At 54.1% G+C, this 15,448-nt stretch overlaps 2 protein-coding genes across 5 annotated transcripts; both read right to left on the bottom strand.

The window, feature by feature from the left end:
• Positions 1-1,499: 1,499 nt before the first annotated feature.
• Positions 1,500-3,843, bottom strand: ETV2 (ETS variant transcription factor 2). Of its 2 annotated transcripts, none has more exons than XM_059999454.1 (6): positions 3,771-3,843; positions 3,563-3,676; positions 3,233-3,292; positions 2,518-2,976; positions 1,960-2,072; positions 1,500-1,710 (listed from the first exon to the last, which is right to left on the bottom strand). In XM_059999454.1, the coding sequence occupies exons 1-6, from the start codon at positions 3,838-3,840 to the stop codon at positions 1,510-1,512; spliced, it is 1,017 nt and encodes a 338-aa protein (XP_059855437.1). In that variant the 5' UTR covers positions 3,841-3,843; the 3' UTR covers positions 1,500-1,509. The 2 variants fall into 2 exon arrangements, with proteins under 2 accessions (XP_059855437.1, XP_059855438.1); XM_059999455.1 differs by having other exon boundaries at positions 3,777-3,841.
• Positions 3,844-7,691: 3,848 nt separating this feature from the next.
• RBM42 (RNA binding motif protein 42) lies at positions 7,692-15,237 on the bottom strand. Of its 3 annotated transcripts, none has more exons than XM_059999439.1 (10): positions 15,023-15,237; positions 14,643-14,787; positions 13,256-13,340; positions 13,086-13,160; positions 11,504-11,569; positions 11,251-11,405; positions 10,420-10,752; positions 9,984-10,101; positions 8,027-8,221; positions 7,692-7,935 (listed from the first exon to the last, which is right to left on the bottom strand). In XM_059999439.1, exons 1-10 carry the CDS (start codon positions 15,148-15,150, stop codon positions 7,823-7,825), a joined length of 1,413 nt encoding a protein of 470 aa, XP_059855422.1. In that variant the 5' UTR covers positions 15,151-15,237; the 3' UTR covers positions 7,692-7,822. The 3 variants fall into 3 exon arrangements, with proteins under 3 accessions (XP_059855422.1, XP_059855421.1, XP_059855423.1); XM_059999438.1 differs by having other exon boundaries at positions 11,251-11,426; XM_059999440.1 differs by lacking the exon at positions 11,504-11,569.
• Between the last annotated feature and the right edge of the window lie 211 nt (positions 15,238-15,448).

The raw sequence follows: 15,448 nt of genomic DNA on the forward strand, positions 1-15,448 counted from the left end.
CCTGCAGGTCTTTGTTAAAATGTCACCCTATCAATGAGTCCTTCTCAGTCCAAATATTTAAAATTGCTGTCTTGTCAGTTTCTTCCCTACTTTATTTCCCCAAAGCACTTATCTTCTGACATACTGTATCCTTCCTTTTATTGTTTATCTTTTTTTGTCTCCCTCAATATATAATAGAAGCATCATAAAGGAGCAAGTTTTGTCTCATTCACCATTGTTTCTCTAGCACTTAAAACAGTTTCTGGCACATAGTATAGGTACTCTATAAATATTTGTGGAATGCGTGAATTTCTTGTGTGAATAAAGGGGGCTTCCGGGGACTGGAAGAGGAAGCTGGGAAAGAGACCTGCTTTTGCCCCTCCCCTCAGCCTGGCCTCCAAAGCTTCTCACATACTGTGCTGGGTGCAGCGTCCAGGCCTAACTGGGTTGGGGGCCACTTATGCATTCTGTGTTCATCAGCGTTGTAATTATTTGTGGAACTGCCTGTTTACATGCCTGCACCCACCCCCTTCAATGAGATCTTCCCAAAGCCCAAAGCCCTTCCCTGCTTAACCCCCTCCCTGGCTCCCCTGTGCCCTCAGGACAAAGTCCAGGCCCCTTACCATGGCCCACATAGGCAGTTCCAACTGGAGCTTTGTGGACTGAGCCGTGGTCCCCTCTCCAGCCATGCTGATGTTTTAGTTCATTGAACAGTGCTGTGAGATCTACCTCCAGGCCTTCGATTACTCTATTTCTCTGACTGGGACATTCTTTGCCTACCTGACTTTTCAAATCAGCTATTCTCTTCTCCAGGAAATTTTCCCTGACCACCCCCCTGCCCCCACCTCAAGCTAGGGCAGATCCCTCTTTTTGGTCCCCCTCTACCCCCTAGAGTTTCCCCATCCCAGCCCTGACCACTCTGGGCTGTCCCTGGCTGGTGATGGGTCTGTCTCCCCACTGGACTGTGAGCTTCCTATGGGCAAGGTCCAGGGTCGTCTTGGTCACTGCTGAGTTCCCAGCATGGCCCATAAGGGAACTACTCAGTAGGCTCTCTTCAGAGGCTCAGTCGTTCCTAGAACAGGGTAGGCTCTCCTTGGGGTCTGAGTTCTATGGCCCCCAGCTTGGAGTGGGGAAACAGAGTAGATGGTTTTGGGGCATAAGCACTAGGTCTAATTCCTTGATGGTTCCTAGCACTGGGAGGTCACACAGTAAGCCCTTTTTGGAGTCTGAGTCCTCTCTTCAAGGTGGGGACAGTAAATAAACTCGAAAGTTAGTGATTGGGTCTGATTCTTGTGCAAGTCCCAGTACAGGGCAGGCACACGGTAGGCAGGCCCAGTGGGGACTGTCTGATTCCTCTGCGTGTCCCACGACACAGTGAGCACACGGTAGGTCCCCCTGTGTGTTTCGGGATCACACGGGGCTGTGGAGGCGATGTGGGTGTGCTTGTGCACACAGGCTCCCTAGCAGACGTAGTTAGTATCCGTGGGAAGGATGCAAACAGCACGCACAACGATGCTTGACCGTGTATTTTTATTGAGTCGTTGCTCCCTGTCCGCTCTCCACGCAGTCGGGATAGACTAGGCCAGGCACGCGGCCCCCGAAGCGGTACGTGTACTTGCGCCCCCCGCTCTTGCGCACGATGTCGCGGCGGTAGTAGTAGCGCAGACCTCGGCTCAGCTTCTCGTAATTCATGCCGGGCTTCCTCTTGCGCTCGCCCCACAGCCGAGCCACCTAGGGCGGAGGCAGGGCTTAGTCTGAGGGGGCGGGAGAGGTGAGGAGTGGGAGGGGCTTGACAATAGATGGGTGGGGCGGGGTTGGGGTTCTGGTCTGTCAGCTTGGAGGTTAGGCCCGGCGGAGCGGGGCGGAGTTGAGGGCGAGGCTGAGGGCGGGCCCTAGCACTAGGCGAAGTGCTGCTGGTGGGGCTAAACTGAACACAGGGAGACCCAGGCGGGACTAAGCGGGTCTGGGAGGCTGCCCCACCTCTTTGGGGTCGCAGAGTTGGAACTCGCGGCTATTGCCCGTCCAGCGGATGCAGCTGCTACGCGCCCCGTCGTGGAGTAGCTCCAGGAGGAACTGCCACAGCTGAATGGGACCTGCGGGGTGGAGGCAAGTGAATACTCAGGTTTCCTGGCCCCAGATCATGTCGCTTCGATGACCCAGGAATCCGGATCCCCTCCTCCTCGGGGACCGAGTCCGGATTCCTCCGTCTAAGGGACCTAAGAGTTGGCCTTGGGGACCCAGGCATCGGGGCCCCCATCTTGGAGATTTAGGAGTTTGGCTGCCCCATCTTGGAGACCCAGGGATCCACATCCTCATCTCTTTCCTCTTGCCTAATGCAGGAGCCTAGGTCCTCCTCCCTTGCTCTCGGGAAGACTACCCGTGTCTTAGTCCTCTCCTCCCTGGGGACCCAACAGGAGGGCCACCGCCCCCTCCTCTCTCGAGCCCCGCCAGTTTCCCGGTCCCGCCCCCTTGGCGCCTAGGCCCCGCCTCACTAGACTCCGGCTTCGCTCCCTTGGGACAAAGTGTCTCGGACCTCACCTCGGTGGTTAGCTTTGGGGTAACAAGCCAAGGTTGCGCGGTCCGACTGCTGGCTCGGTTCGGAAGAAGTGGTGAGATCTGAAGTCTGGTACTCCTTCGAAGAGGTGGTGCAGTCCGTATGCAGCCCCGAGTCCCAGGAGATGGTATAGTCCGATCCCGCAGGCCCGCCCCACGAAATGGTAGAGTCGGCGGGCGGCTCCCCGCCGAGGCTCTTGCCCCAATAGGTGGCGCCGTCCGGGCCAACAGAATAGTCCCAGCTGGTGGAGCTGGCGGCGACCTGGGCGCCCGACCACGAGTTGGCACTTTCCGCGGAGGTGGCGCAGTTCTGGGCGGCTGCCCCTTCAGAGCCAGCCCAGAGGGCGGGACCCAGGGCCTGGGAGACGCGGCTCCAAGGGACCGAGCCGGTGCACGGCAAGTCTGTCCAGTCTCCCGACCACGGAAGAGCCTGAGGGGCGGGTTCTGTGAGGACGAACGGACCCCAAGTGAGAGGAGCCCAGGTGTCCCGATCCCTGGCCCCCTCGGGGGTTCTAGGGGTCGAAGCTCGCAGCCCTGGCGCCTGGGGCCCCACGCTCCAGGATCTCGGTCATGCCACCTTAAGGGCACAGGCGTCCCCCGTCCTATCCCCGTTCCCCCTCAAAGATCGGGGAGTCTAAACCTCTAGTCACAATGGAGGACCCCAGTCCCCTCCTCCCCCCACCTCTCCGCACACACTCACCCGCCCCCCATGGAGCTTCTGGGTACGGTAATGCGGAGCCCCAGTCCGGCTGTGGGAGCCCTGAGAGGGATAGGACGTAGCAGAGTTTAGGGGATGGTGTGCACAATGATTAGAGACTCCCCTCAGCCACTCAACCCAGTGGTCTTTATTTGTCAGGGACTGAGAGTTATTACCCCCGGCCCCTACTCACTCAGACCTGGGACTCAGGAGGCTGTCTGGGCCCCTCCTCCTTCAACCTCTGGAGTTCAAGCCCACACCCCTCTCCCCGCTCAACCCCAGGAGTCCAGGCACGCCCCCTTCCTCCCTTAGACTTAGAAGCCAGCGTCTCACCTTCCCCAGCGCTCAGGGGTCCCAGCCCACAGACACTTTTCCAACCTGTCTCCGCTGTCAGCGTGTCCCCTTGGAGTGCCAGTTCAGGGAAATAGAAGTCGAGTTCAGCTCCTTCTGCAGGCAAGAAGGTTAGAGCCCCGTCAGGGTCAGTGGAGGCGCCCACCTGAGCACCCTCCCCACACACATTGTCTCAGCCCCAGCAGCCTACCCAGACCTGACAGCCTGCTCCCCAGGGGCACTTCCTGTGCTGATGCTTCATCCCAGTTCCACAAATCCATGGCTGCTCGCTGTGAATATTCTGGGTCAGAAAAAAAAAGGGCCCAGGGTGAGCTTAGGGACCCTGGAGTCTGAGCCCCATCCCTTGCTTCACTCAGACAGAGGAGTCCGGGCCTCTGCTCCCTCCTTCCCCAGGACCCTGGATTGTTGGCCTCCAGTGTCCTTTTCTCTCAGACCAGGAGTTAAGGGCCCCCAGACACCCAGACTTCCAGTCCCCAGTTCACAGCTCACCTCTGGCAGGTCCCTCTGCCCTCAGCCGGGGGTCTCAGCCCCATTTCATACCATGCACCCCTCCCCCCAGGGGCCTGGGCAGGAGGGAATTTTCCAAGACGTCAGAGCTGGGGGTCGCAGCGGGGGTCGAGTTGCAGGGTCTGAGGCGGGGCCGAGCTGTGTCACCCCTGCCCCACTCCCCTCTGCCCCCAGAGATGGCCATCCGCCTCCATGGTAGCTTTGGCTGTCCTGCTGCAGGGGTGGCTTGGACTTGAACAGGAGCTTGGGAAACAGCGGGCTGGGAGAGACCCGGGTGAGGAGGGGTGTTTCCGGGGTGACTGGGGCGTGGGGGGGGGGCTTGGGGACTCGATCCTGTGACACGGGAGGTGGTGCGGGAGGAGAGCCTGGGGTCAGCTGGGCTGCGCCAGGCTTATCTGCAACAGGAAGGGGGATTTCCGGCCAGACCCCTGGTGGGCAGACGTCACAATCCACAGGGGGCCTGTGGGGGTAGGTTGACCTGGGATCCTCCACCAGGCCCACTTCTCCCCTTCTGAGGGCTTTGAGGGGAAGTCCTGGGGCTGCTTCCGAGGACAGTAGCAACAACAGTATGAACAATAACAACAGTGATAATAATAGCTAACATTTATTGGGGGCTCATTACATGCCACCGGCTGTGCCCTGGGCCTTTGTTTAATCCGCTTACCAGGTAGGTACTAGTCTTATCCCGATTTTATGAAAGGGGAAATTGAGGAGGAATTCCTTCCACTTTTCTTCATCTCCAGAATCCATGCCCTTCCCTGCTAATAACAGTTCAGGACAAATGGGGAAATTTGAATATGAACTGAATATGAGATATAGAATTAGTCATTTTCTTAGATGTGATGATGGTATTATGATATGAAAGCTATCTCTATAAGGAACACTGAGATATTTAGGGGTGAAGTGTTGTGTCTGTAACTTGTTTCCAATGATTCAGCAAAAAAACAAACCATGTATACTTGCGACATGTACATGCACACGTGCAATATTTGGGACACACTTATACTAAAAAATTATTTGTTGTTTGTCTTAAGTTCAAATTTAACTAGGTGCCCTGTATTTTTATTTCCTAAATCTGGCAACCCTAAACCCTGGTAGCTTGGCTTCAGAGCCTGTGCTTGTACCCATCCTGCAATATTGATAAGTAAATATTTACCATTAAAAATAACCTCTTTAGGGCTTCCCTGGTGGCGCAGTGGTTGAGAGTCCTCCTGCCGATGCAGGGGACACGGGTTCGTGTCCTGGACCGGGAAGATCCCGCATGCCGCGGAGCGGCTAGGCCTGTGAGCCATGGCCACTGAGCCTGCGCGTCCGGAGCCTGTGCTCCGCAACGGGAGAGGCCACAACAGTGAGAGGCCCGCGTACCACAGAAACAAAAACAAAAACAAAAATAACCTCTTTAATATGGGCCATTTCCAATATTCACCTAGTTCAATCACTAACCACTTGCCATTCTGGGGGTGGGAGGAGTGGGGGGCGTGGGCACTGCCCTTCATTGTTACACGAGGGAAACTGGGCCTCAACGGGAAGAGCAACTTACTAGGTCACACAGTGGGTGGTCTGGGGCTCCTGGGATTGGACCCAGCGCTGGTTGAACCACAGAGCCCTCGGGCATCACCAGTCCCTCCATCCATCTAACCCAGGGGTCTGAAAGGAGTCTCCACCTGCTGTGCCCCACCAGGCCTGGAGCCTCCTCTCCCTGAAGCTGGCCTCTCTCCTGTCTGTATGTGTCTATCTCTCCATGTCTCTCTGCCCTGGGTTGACGTCCCTGGCCCTGGGTCTCTGTTGTACCAGGCCTGACTGCAGTTAACTTTTTTTTTTTTTTTGCCACACCTCACAGCTTGTGGGATCTTAGTTCTCTGACCAGGGGTTGAACCTGCACCCTCAGAGGTGAAAGCAAGGAGTCCTAACCACTGGACCCCAGGGAATCCCCCCAAGTCTTTTCTGATGTCTCAGTCCCTCCCCACCTGTCTTTAAGTGTTTCTGTCTCTCCCTATCTCCTTATCTGTTTCCATCTCTTTCCCTCCCTGGGTTTTTTCCCCATCTGCCTTCCCATTGTACTGCCTCAGACCCACAATTCTCGTCTCTTCCTGTCTCCCTTCCCACCTCTCTGTCTCTGCTCACTACATCCCTTCCATTTTGGTCCCTCTGTCTCTCAACCCCATTGATCTTTTTCTGTCTCCCCTCAGGACTTAAATGCACACATTTAAAACCCACCTTTCTGGAATCATTCTTCTTTCCATCTCCTCCTTTGCCTGCAGTGAATAGAAGAGGGTCAGGAGTAGGGAGGGCTAGTGATGTGGGGATGGGGTTTGAGGGTTCTGGAGCTGGGTGGTCCAGCCCAGGTGGCAGGGGGCTGAAGGGTACTTCCTGCCATTGATGGGAGGCCCTCACCCCTCTAACCAGACTGGAAAATGTGACGTCAGAGGGGGCAGTAAGGGAGGAAGACAGGAACTGAGGAAATTTGACACCTTTCCTGGGTAACTGGCTTCCCTGAGAAGCCTTGGCATTGTTTCTCCCCTCCCTCCCAAGCCCTCTCCCAATCAGGGGTTCTGACGGCTATGTCCCAGGGAGGCCCTCATCCCCTCCCCATGCCATCTCCCTCCTTTGCCTGGTCACTGCTCCAGCCTCCTTCCAGAACCCCAGATTTTTCTAAAGTGCAAATCTGTGATGCTAGTCCCCTGCTTGAACTTTGTCTCAGCTTCTCAAGGCTGGCTGCTTTCAGGGTAAAGTCTAAGCTCCCAGTTTGGCATTCAAGTTCCTGCATGGACACTTCTTCAGACAGGCAGAGACAAGCGTGGAGCTGAGAAACAGGAGTTGGGGAGAGACTTACAGATGCAGAGAGAGAGAAGAGAGACTCAGAGAGATACAGACACTTAGAAAGAGACAAGAAACAGAGGGGCACTCACAGAGAAACAGAGAAGGAGGCACAGAGAAACAAAGAGATAGAGCAGAAGTTGGCTGGATTTTGGCAGAGTGAAGAAACTAGAAAACGGTCTCAGAGACCTAGAGGGTGACAACTGCAGAGACTAGGAGAGAGAAAAACAGGAAGAGAATGAGAGTCTCAGAAGTGGTCAGTGCCTTGAGGAAGCCCCTCCCTGACTCCCAGGATGGCTCCCATCCCAACCCTGATCACTCTGGGCTGTGACTGTCTGGCTACAGCCCTATCTTCTGCCACTGGACCATGAACTTGGAGGGAACAGGGCCTGTGGCTGTTTAAGTCACCATTGTGTCCCCAGCACTGTCCAGGCCCTTGATGAGAGTCTGCTGAATGGATGAAAGCCTGGAAGGTGTGAGCTCCAGAAGGGCAGGGCCCAGAAGACCCCTTATCCTGGTGCTGAGAACACAGGGTGGAGTCAGAAGACCACAGGTTTGAGCCTCTGCTTGGCTTCGGCCTTGCCCTAAGCCTCTACTTCCTCCTCTGTGGAATAGGCTGCACTGGACGTGCACTTAAGAGGTTTCAAGAAGATGTAAGGGGCATGCAGCAGGGACCGAAAAATGCCCATCTGCATGTTTGAGTAAACTTTCAAGGCTCCCCACTATTCCCAGAGTGGGGGATGCTAAGCCCTGCCCCCCAAAGAGTGCTTCCAAGCCTAGCCAAGGATGGAAATGAACGTAAATTTATTGAAACTGGTTTTGGGGAGGATGGGTGGGTGGATAGTTGAGGATTTCCCAAAGAACTGTGGGGAGGAGCCAGCGCCCGGCCGGGTGGGAGCGGGTGCCCAGCCACAGACCCTATCTCAGGCCCAATTTCTTCTTCTCCTTTTGCTTCTTGCGCACCACGTCCAGGTTCCGGTCCTTCCACATGCTCTTGCGCAGCTTGATGGGGCGTGAGCCCACATACTTCCCTGTGGGAGGGAGGGTTCATGGTCAGGCTTGGGGTCAGGCTCAGGCCAGATGCCTGCCATGCCCACTGACCCTAGGGAAGGCTGCACCCACCATTCATCTCACGCATGGCGCGCACATAGTCGCTGGGGTCCTTAAAGCTGACGAAGCCATAGCCCTTGGTTTTGCCCGTGCGCTTGTCGCGGATCACCTTAGCCTTAAGGAAGGATGGGAAGCGGCTGAAGGCTCGTGCCAAGATGTCATCATTCACCTCATTGCCCAGATCCCCACAGAAGATTCGGAAGTCATCTGGGGTTGGGAGAGAGGAGGTCAGAGGATACAGATGTCTGGCTCAGTCTTATTTAAATGACCCCACCTTCTCTGGAAACATCACCAAGCCCTCTTCCTCTGTATGCCCTGCAGTCTCTGCCTGGGGCCCTCTTGGTCATAACAGCCAATGCCTGTATAGTGTTTACCCTGTGCTAGGCTCTCTGCTAAGCACCCATGAGTTCTAGCACATCTGGCACTCCCAACAACCCTTTACACCAAGGCACAGAGAGGTCAAGTCACCCGCCCCAAGTTAATCAGGAAGCGGCAGAGCTGGGACAGGAACTCAGGCATCTGGCTCCAGAGTCCTCACTTTTAACTAACTGCCCTGCCCTGCCCCACCCCAGGGCCAGCTCTCCCATACCCTCGATGAAGCCCCTACCTTCGTCATCCCAGCCCTGGCCTGTCCTCCAAGCCCACAGCATCCTTTGGTCTCCTGAACACCTCCCCATGGACATTCCCTGGGCCCCTGACACCCACTGGCTCCCATAATGGCACCCCGGTACCACAGAATTCATCGTTCCTCAGCCCTGCTTCCTCTGCAAAGCCCACTCTAATCCCCCTTGAGTCCCTTAAACCTGAACATACTGCCTGATTCTTCTCCAAGGCCAACTTCAGCTGCCATTCCTGGACATATCCCCTGGGCTGGGCCTGAGCCTCGACCAAATGTGCTCAAGCCCAAAGAATCCCTTCCCCCGTGAGCATATACTATTACCATCCCCTTGCTGGAGATGAGGAAAATGAAGCTTGAAGGGCTAAGCGACTTGCCCAAGGTCACAGAACTAGGGCCTACAGCCTGCACTGGCCACATCTGGGCCGGCGCTGCCATGGCTCTGGCCTGGGGTGGGTAGACGGTCCCAGGGAAAGAGGCAGAAGTCAAAGACTAGGATGGGAGGCAGGCCCCTCTCCTTGGCTACCGCTGTGGCTGCCCCACAGCTCTGGTGGTGACTGAGGACACTCTCTGAGAACAAGTTAGTTTACCCCAGGCAGAAATGATCTGACAAAGGGTAGGACCTTCTACAAACCAACCAGTCTGAACACATCAAAAAACTATTATACATAAGACAAAGCAGTGGGAGGGTGACAATTCTCATTAAAAGATAATGTAGTGACACAAAACTGCATGTATTCTCATTCGGGGGAAAAACAGCTATAATATAGTTTGGGGACAACTGGGAAAATATGAATATAAACAGAATATGAGATGCCACAGAATTATTGTTAATTTTCTTAGATGTGTTAATTGTGTAATGATATGAAAGAAAATATCACTTTTCTTAGGAGATGAATACTGAGGTATTTAGTAGTGAAGTGATAACGTCATTTATAATTTACTTCAAATGACTGAGCAAAAACCAAAAAAAGATACAAACACATGGAGAGTTAAAGTGAATACAGCAAAGTGTTAATCGCTGAATCTAGGTGGTAGATATATAGTTGTTAACTGTGCAGTTCAGTATTAAAATTTTTCATAAAAAGTTAGGAGACAAAAGAATGCTCTTTCACTTTTAGCAAGCCAGGCCCCTCATGAATGAAACAGAGGCCAGAAGGTCCTAGGTGCCAATCCCCTCCACCAAGTTCTGTTCAGTGGCCGGGCAAGGGCCCGCCCCCCAAGTGTCCTAGTCTGGCTCTCCCCGGGGTGGGCTAACCCACTCTGTAGGTGGGCCCTACAGAGAGGTGTGCAGTTACCTGGGTTGCCTTCCCTTGGTGGAGCAGCACAGATCCCGCACTCGAGCCCACTTACCTGCATCCCACTCCAGCAGGCTGGGGTCCTCCCAGCTGCTCCCAGCTGCTGTGCGAATGCAGCGTTTCAATTTCTCTGGCTTTCCTTTCTTCTTGTCCTCACCTAGAGGCTCTGGGACCTGCAGAGGAAAGGGATGGGGTGCAAAGGGCTTGATGCTGGAGTCTGCTGGACCCATATGCCCTCTTCATGTTCCACCACTTTCCTCTGCCCACCCGGTCCTCCCGCCTCCATAGCTGGGGCACTGGATGTGCTGCTGGGTGTCAGATGTGTGTGTCTGCCTCCCTCTTCCCCATGTCCTCCCAACCCCTCCAATTTCCTGGGTCCCTCCTACCTCCACAGATAGAAGATGACATGTGTTTCTGCGTGAAGAAGCCCCTGGGCTCCTGTCTGCCCAATCAGCCCTTTCTGTGCCCCCACTGCTCTGCTCCCTGCCTACCTCAAGAGCCATGAGGCCAGGGGGTGGTTCAGGCCGAGGGGGCCGGGGTCTCGGACGCAGGGACAGGAGCTCAGGAATGCGCAGCGGGGGCAGTAGGCCTCGCACAACTTCCAGTGGCAGGGGCAGTGGCTCAGGCTCGGGCAGAGGCATGGCCAGGGCCAGTGGCAGGCTGGGCCCAATGACTGCAGGGCCAGCTGGGGTGCCCCCTGCCCCCACAGCCACCGCTGCGCCAGCCTCCTCCAGCCCGGCCGCTGCTGCCACCACAGCCTCCTCCTTCTCTTTCAGGCCCAACCCCAGGCCGAGGCCCAGCTCTCGGGGTGCTGCTGGCTCTTCCTGTAGGAAAAAGGAGGGCATGAGGGGGGCCAGATCACAGGCTCAGACCTCACTCACTACCACCTCCATCCTGTACAACAGAGCAAGGGCCTGGGCACCAGAGAGCAGGCAAGAGATACCTAGACAGGGAAAGGAGTCTCTAGTTAGAGACAAACACAGGGATAGAGAAACACAGGCAGAGAGACAGACAGACATAGGGACAAAAAAAGACATGAAGACAGAAAAACAGAGACAATCAAAGGAAAAATAGAGATACAGAGAGAGAAGTACACCTGTAACTTGTGTTTTCTCTCTATACTTTCCTTATAGAAAGAAAAAAACAGAAAGATATGGCCACAGAAGGAAAGAGGGAAAGACAGAGACAAAGTCAGAGAGTGAGAAGGCAGAGACATGAAAAGCCACAGGAAAGGCGGACTTGGTGGACACAGCCCACCGGGCCAGGATGAGGGCCTCCCTGCCCACTGCACCTCTGACCCTCAGTTCCCTGTACACACTCACCAGAGGAGGCCTCAGAGCAGCCATGGAGCCAAGAGGGGGCCCTGGGGCCCGAGCCATCGGTGGCAGCATCATAGGTGGTCCAGGGGGGCCAGGCAGAGGGGGGCCCACGAGGGCCTGGTGAGGGGGCCGCAGAGCCATAGGGCGGGGGCCACCTGCTGTGGAAGAAAGAGCAGAATCTGTCAGGGTGTTAGTGGGGAAATCGGAGGGCTTGGGGAGGAGTTACGTGGCAGGATGATGACCCTGGCCCCCTCACCTGCTCTCTGTAGCACGTGAGGGATGAAGGCTGGATGCAGAATAGGGGCCCTCTGGGGGGCCGCAGCTGTGGGAGAGATGGGGGTGTGTGTCAAGGGGGACTGGGGCACTTGGGGCAAGGTGTGTGCTTGTGGGTACTCTCAGAACCAAGAGATCTGGAGAAGAGCCTGGGGAGCCTTCTGGGAGATGCAGGGTTCTTTTCATTTGTTCATTCAGCAAAAACTTACCACTGATGATTTCCTCTGGGCCTGGCCCTGTCCTGTGCAATGCTAGGGACACACCAAAGACCAAGGGCTCTAAGGGAGCTCCTGGTCCAGAGCAGGAGAGAGCAGACCTATCACCAGAGTGACAGCCAGAGAGATCAGGGCTGGGATGGGGGAAAGCCCAGGCAGAGTGATGGAGGCTGGGAGTGGGGAGCCCGGGAAGCAGTGGGAGCTCAGAAGACCTATGCCGGGGGGACTAGAGAAGGCTTCCTGGAGAAAGGGACCTGTAAGCTGAGACCCAAAGGATAATGAAGAGTTGGTCAGGCAAAGGGTGAGTTTGGAAATATTACTAGCAAGGAGAACATTTATAAACAAAAATGTTTCCCTTTTCAGTTTAGTGTAATCGTAATAGAGGATGTTAGAGTTGGACAGCATCATAGGAGAATGGTCAAGAGGTCAGTAGGCGTCCAAGCAGTCTTGTTGGCTGAACCGTGTATGTCCTCTGGAGGGCACTGGGGAGCCACAGCAGGGTTGGAAGCTGGGCAGGGGACTATGTCAGATATGCACTTTGATCAAAACCATACTAAAGTGTAGGAGGTGTTAAACCTTCTCAGATATCAGATAAAAAAGTGTAACAGGATTTAAGTAGCACAATTAACAAGTACAATCTAATAGAGATCACACCAGAACTTTACAGAACACATACCCTTTTCATACACATAAGGAAATACTAATGTCACAAAAATTGTGTGTATAAAGGTCATCTCAACAACACAAAGTAGGAGTGAGTGACCTGTGGAGAGGATAGATTTTAGTTGATTTTGGTTAGCTTGATTTGGGTTTAGTTGATAGGTTTTGGAAGATTAAAGTTGGGCGACAATGAGCAGGGGAGAGAAGGGATCTCAACAAGAGCCCTGCTGGTATATCCCAGCAATGTTTGGGGCTCCTGAGGAGGAAATGCGGATCTCTCTCTGCAAGGGGCTGGGTGATATAGGGTCTTGACTGACAGGTGAGGAGCACAGGTGCTTGTTTGATGGTTTGTTCATCCCATCAACAGAGAGCACGTAATACTTACTAGCTGGCACAGACCTTATATTTTAGAGAAAGCAAAAGATGATAAACATAATAAATAAATTGTACAACTGTTCTAAAGCATGAAGTGCTATGAAGAAACATAGCAAAGCGTAAGGATTAGGAGTGACAGTAAGGGGGTTGGTTTGCAGTGATCAAGCGAAGCCTTACTAATGCGAAACTGACAAAGTACACGATCAGGTTTATGCTTTAGAAAGACAATGACATCATGGGGATGAAATGGAGAGGGTGAAGTAGTTGAAACAAGAGTGCTTGGTGGAATGTGGGATTTCCTGGCCCCAGACCTACCTGCTCGCCGCAGGAACATGGCTTCTCGAGCCTCTGGACTGTCCAGGTGACTCCGATCACCAGGACCAAAGCCAACTGTTGGGAGGGGAGAGATGAGGATAGTTGGAGGAAAGTCCCAGGCATCCCTTTTTCACTACCTTGCCTCCCTCGCTCCACCACTCCTTACTTACCTGGGCCCACAAAAGGTGGGCCACCCACCATGGGAGGAACCACTGTGGCTGCAGCGGCTGCTCGGGCCTCCAGAGTCTGTTGGACCTGTTGGAGAGGAGGCTTGGGTGAGAGGCCTGATTCAGTGCCCCCAAGCTGCCCTGGCAGGCTCACCTGGGAGGCCGAGGGTTTCATTCTTTGCACTCTGTGGCTATCTATCAAACTTTAGGTCTCGGCTAAAACATCACTTTTCAGAGAGGCTTTTGGGACCACACTAGCCGAAGGTGTCCTTAGCCCCTCCCAGTTGCAACTTCTCTCATCATCCTGTTTCATCTTCCCCAAAGCACTTAGCACTACCTGAAATTATGTCTAGCGTGTCCTCCTTCTCTCTCATGCCACCACCCTGGTCCAAGCCACCATTATCTCTTGCCTAGAGTATTATGGTAGCCTCTTCCTCAGACTCCTTGACTCTGCCCTGGCCCCCTATAGTCTGTCCTCCAAACACAGCCAGAGTGACCCTGGTGACATCTAAGTTGGATCACATCACCTCACTGCTCAAAACCCTTCAACTGCTTCCCATCTCAGAGTAAAAACCAAGGTCCTTGTGATGACCAACAAGGTCCTACTAGATCTGTCTCTACCACCTCTCTGTGCTGTTCTTCTCCCACCCTCTCCCTTGCTCACTGCATTCCAGCCACACTATTCTCCCTGCTGGTCCTTGAACATGTCAGGTATGCACCTACCTCATGGCCTTTGCATTGGCAGTTCTCTCTGCTGGGAATACTCTTCCCCCAGATATCTGCCTGGTTCCCTCAATCATGCCCTTTATATCTGCGTAAATGTCACCTCCTCAGAAAGGCCTTTCCTGATCGCGCTGATAAACCTCTGCCTTTCTTACTCTACTTTGACCTGTCTCTCAGTAGTAAAATGTAAACTCCAAAAAGGTAGTGATTGTTTTTCTGTTTTGTTCTCTGCTATATGCCTAATGTCTAGAATAGTACCTAGTGCAGAAAAGGCACTGGAAAATTATCTGTTGAGAGAATGAACAAGTTTCATTTACTTGTTCTCTTTTTAGTAGTCTCTCTCTTCACTACTCATATATACTTAGCTATAAAACACTTGAATGTGACTAATGATACTGAGGAACTATTTAATTTTAGTATGAATTTTAAATAAATACAGAACATTTCCATCATTGTAGAAAGTTCTACTGACCAACATGATCTAGAATAAAAGCTCCCAAAGGGCAGAAATATTGTTTGTCTTAGTCACTACTGTGTCCTCAATGCCCGGCACCTGAAATATTTGTCACACTAATTAATCAACAAGCCAACATGTTAATAGCTCTCTGTATACAAACACTGTGTTCAGAGGCAACGTGCTCTATTATATGCGTTAGTTCAGCCGTACCTGCTGGTATGTGTTGGTGGCGATAATTGGGCGGATCACAGGAGCTGCTGGGACTTGCATTGCTTCTACCGTGGGGACGGTGGGCACCGCAGGCACAGCAGTTGGGATTCCTGTAACCGGAGCCCCCAGAACTTCCTGCTCAAACCTGGGGTGGGGGCAGGACAGACACCACAGCTCAGGACCTTGCACCAATTCTGGAACGCTGGGTACATCGCGACAGCGCCTTCACCCCTGCCAAGCTCTCCTTCTTACTCCCGCCCCCACAATCCCGAAAGTCCCATTTCCCCAAGATAGAGCCATCTGTCGGGCCTATCGTGGCCTGGAGGGTCCAGGGCTCTGGCTGTGGGACGGCTCTTATCGCGCCCTGTCGCGGGCCTTACAGGGCCATCTCCGCCTCCATCTCCTTCAAGCGTTCCTCGCCGCTCTTGCCCGGGATGCCAGCACCAGGGCCCGGGACCACAGGTCCTCCTGCACCCGGGAGTCCCGGGGCTGGCCCCGCCCCGGCCATCGCTGCTGCCGTCGCTGTCGCCACTACTACCGCCTCAACTCAGTCGCCTCCGCCGGTTCCGCTGTGTACTCCCTGGCTTCGTCAGGGTGGGCGCCAGCGGATGACGTCTCAGCGAGAGTGACGGGCGCCGGTACATGACATAATGCGCCAACGGGGCTCGTCAACGGGGATCTAAGGCCAATGAGAACCCGGCCACACCCGAAGGGCCCGCCCCAAGGAGGAGTATAGGCCAATCAGAGTGCCGGAAAAACGAGTTTTACGGAAGACTCTGAGTCTATGAGAGTGCAGCCGAGCGAGA

The sequence above is a fragment of the Delphinus delphis genome, chromosome 20, assembly GCF_949987515.2.
Source record: "Delphinus delphis chromosome 20, mDelDel1.2, whole genome shotgun sequence".
Taxonomy (NCBI): Eukaryota; Metazoa; Chordata; class Mammalia; order Artiodactyla; family Delphinidae; genus Delphinus; species Delphinus delphis.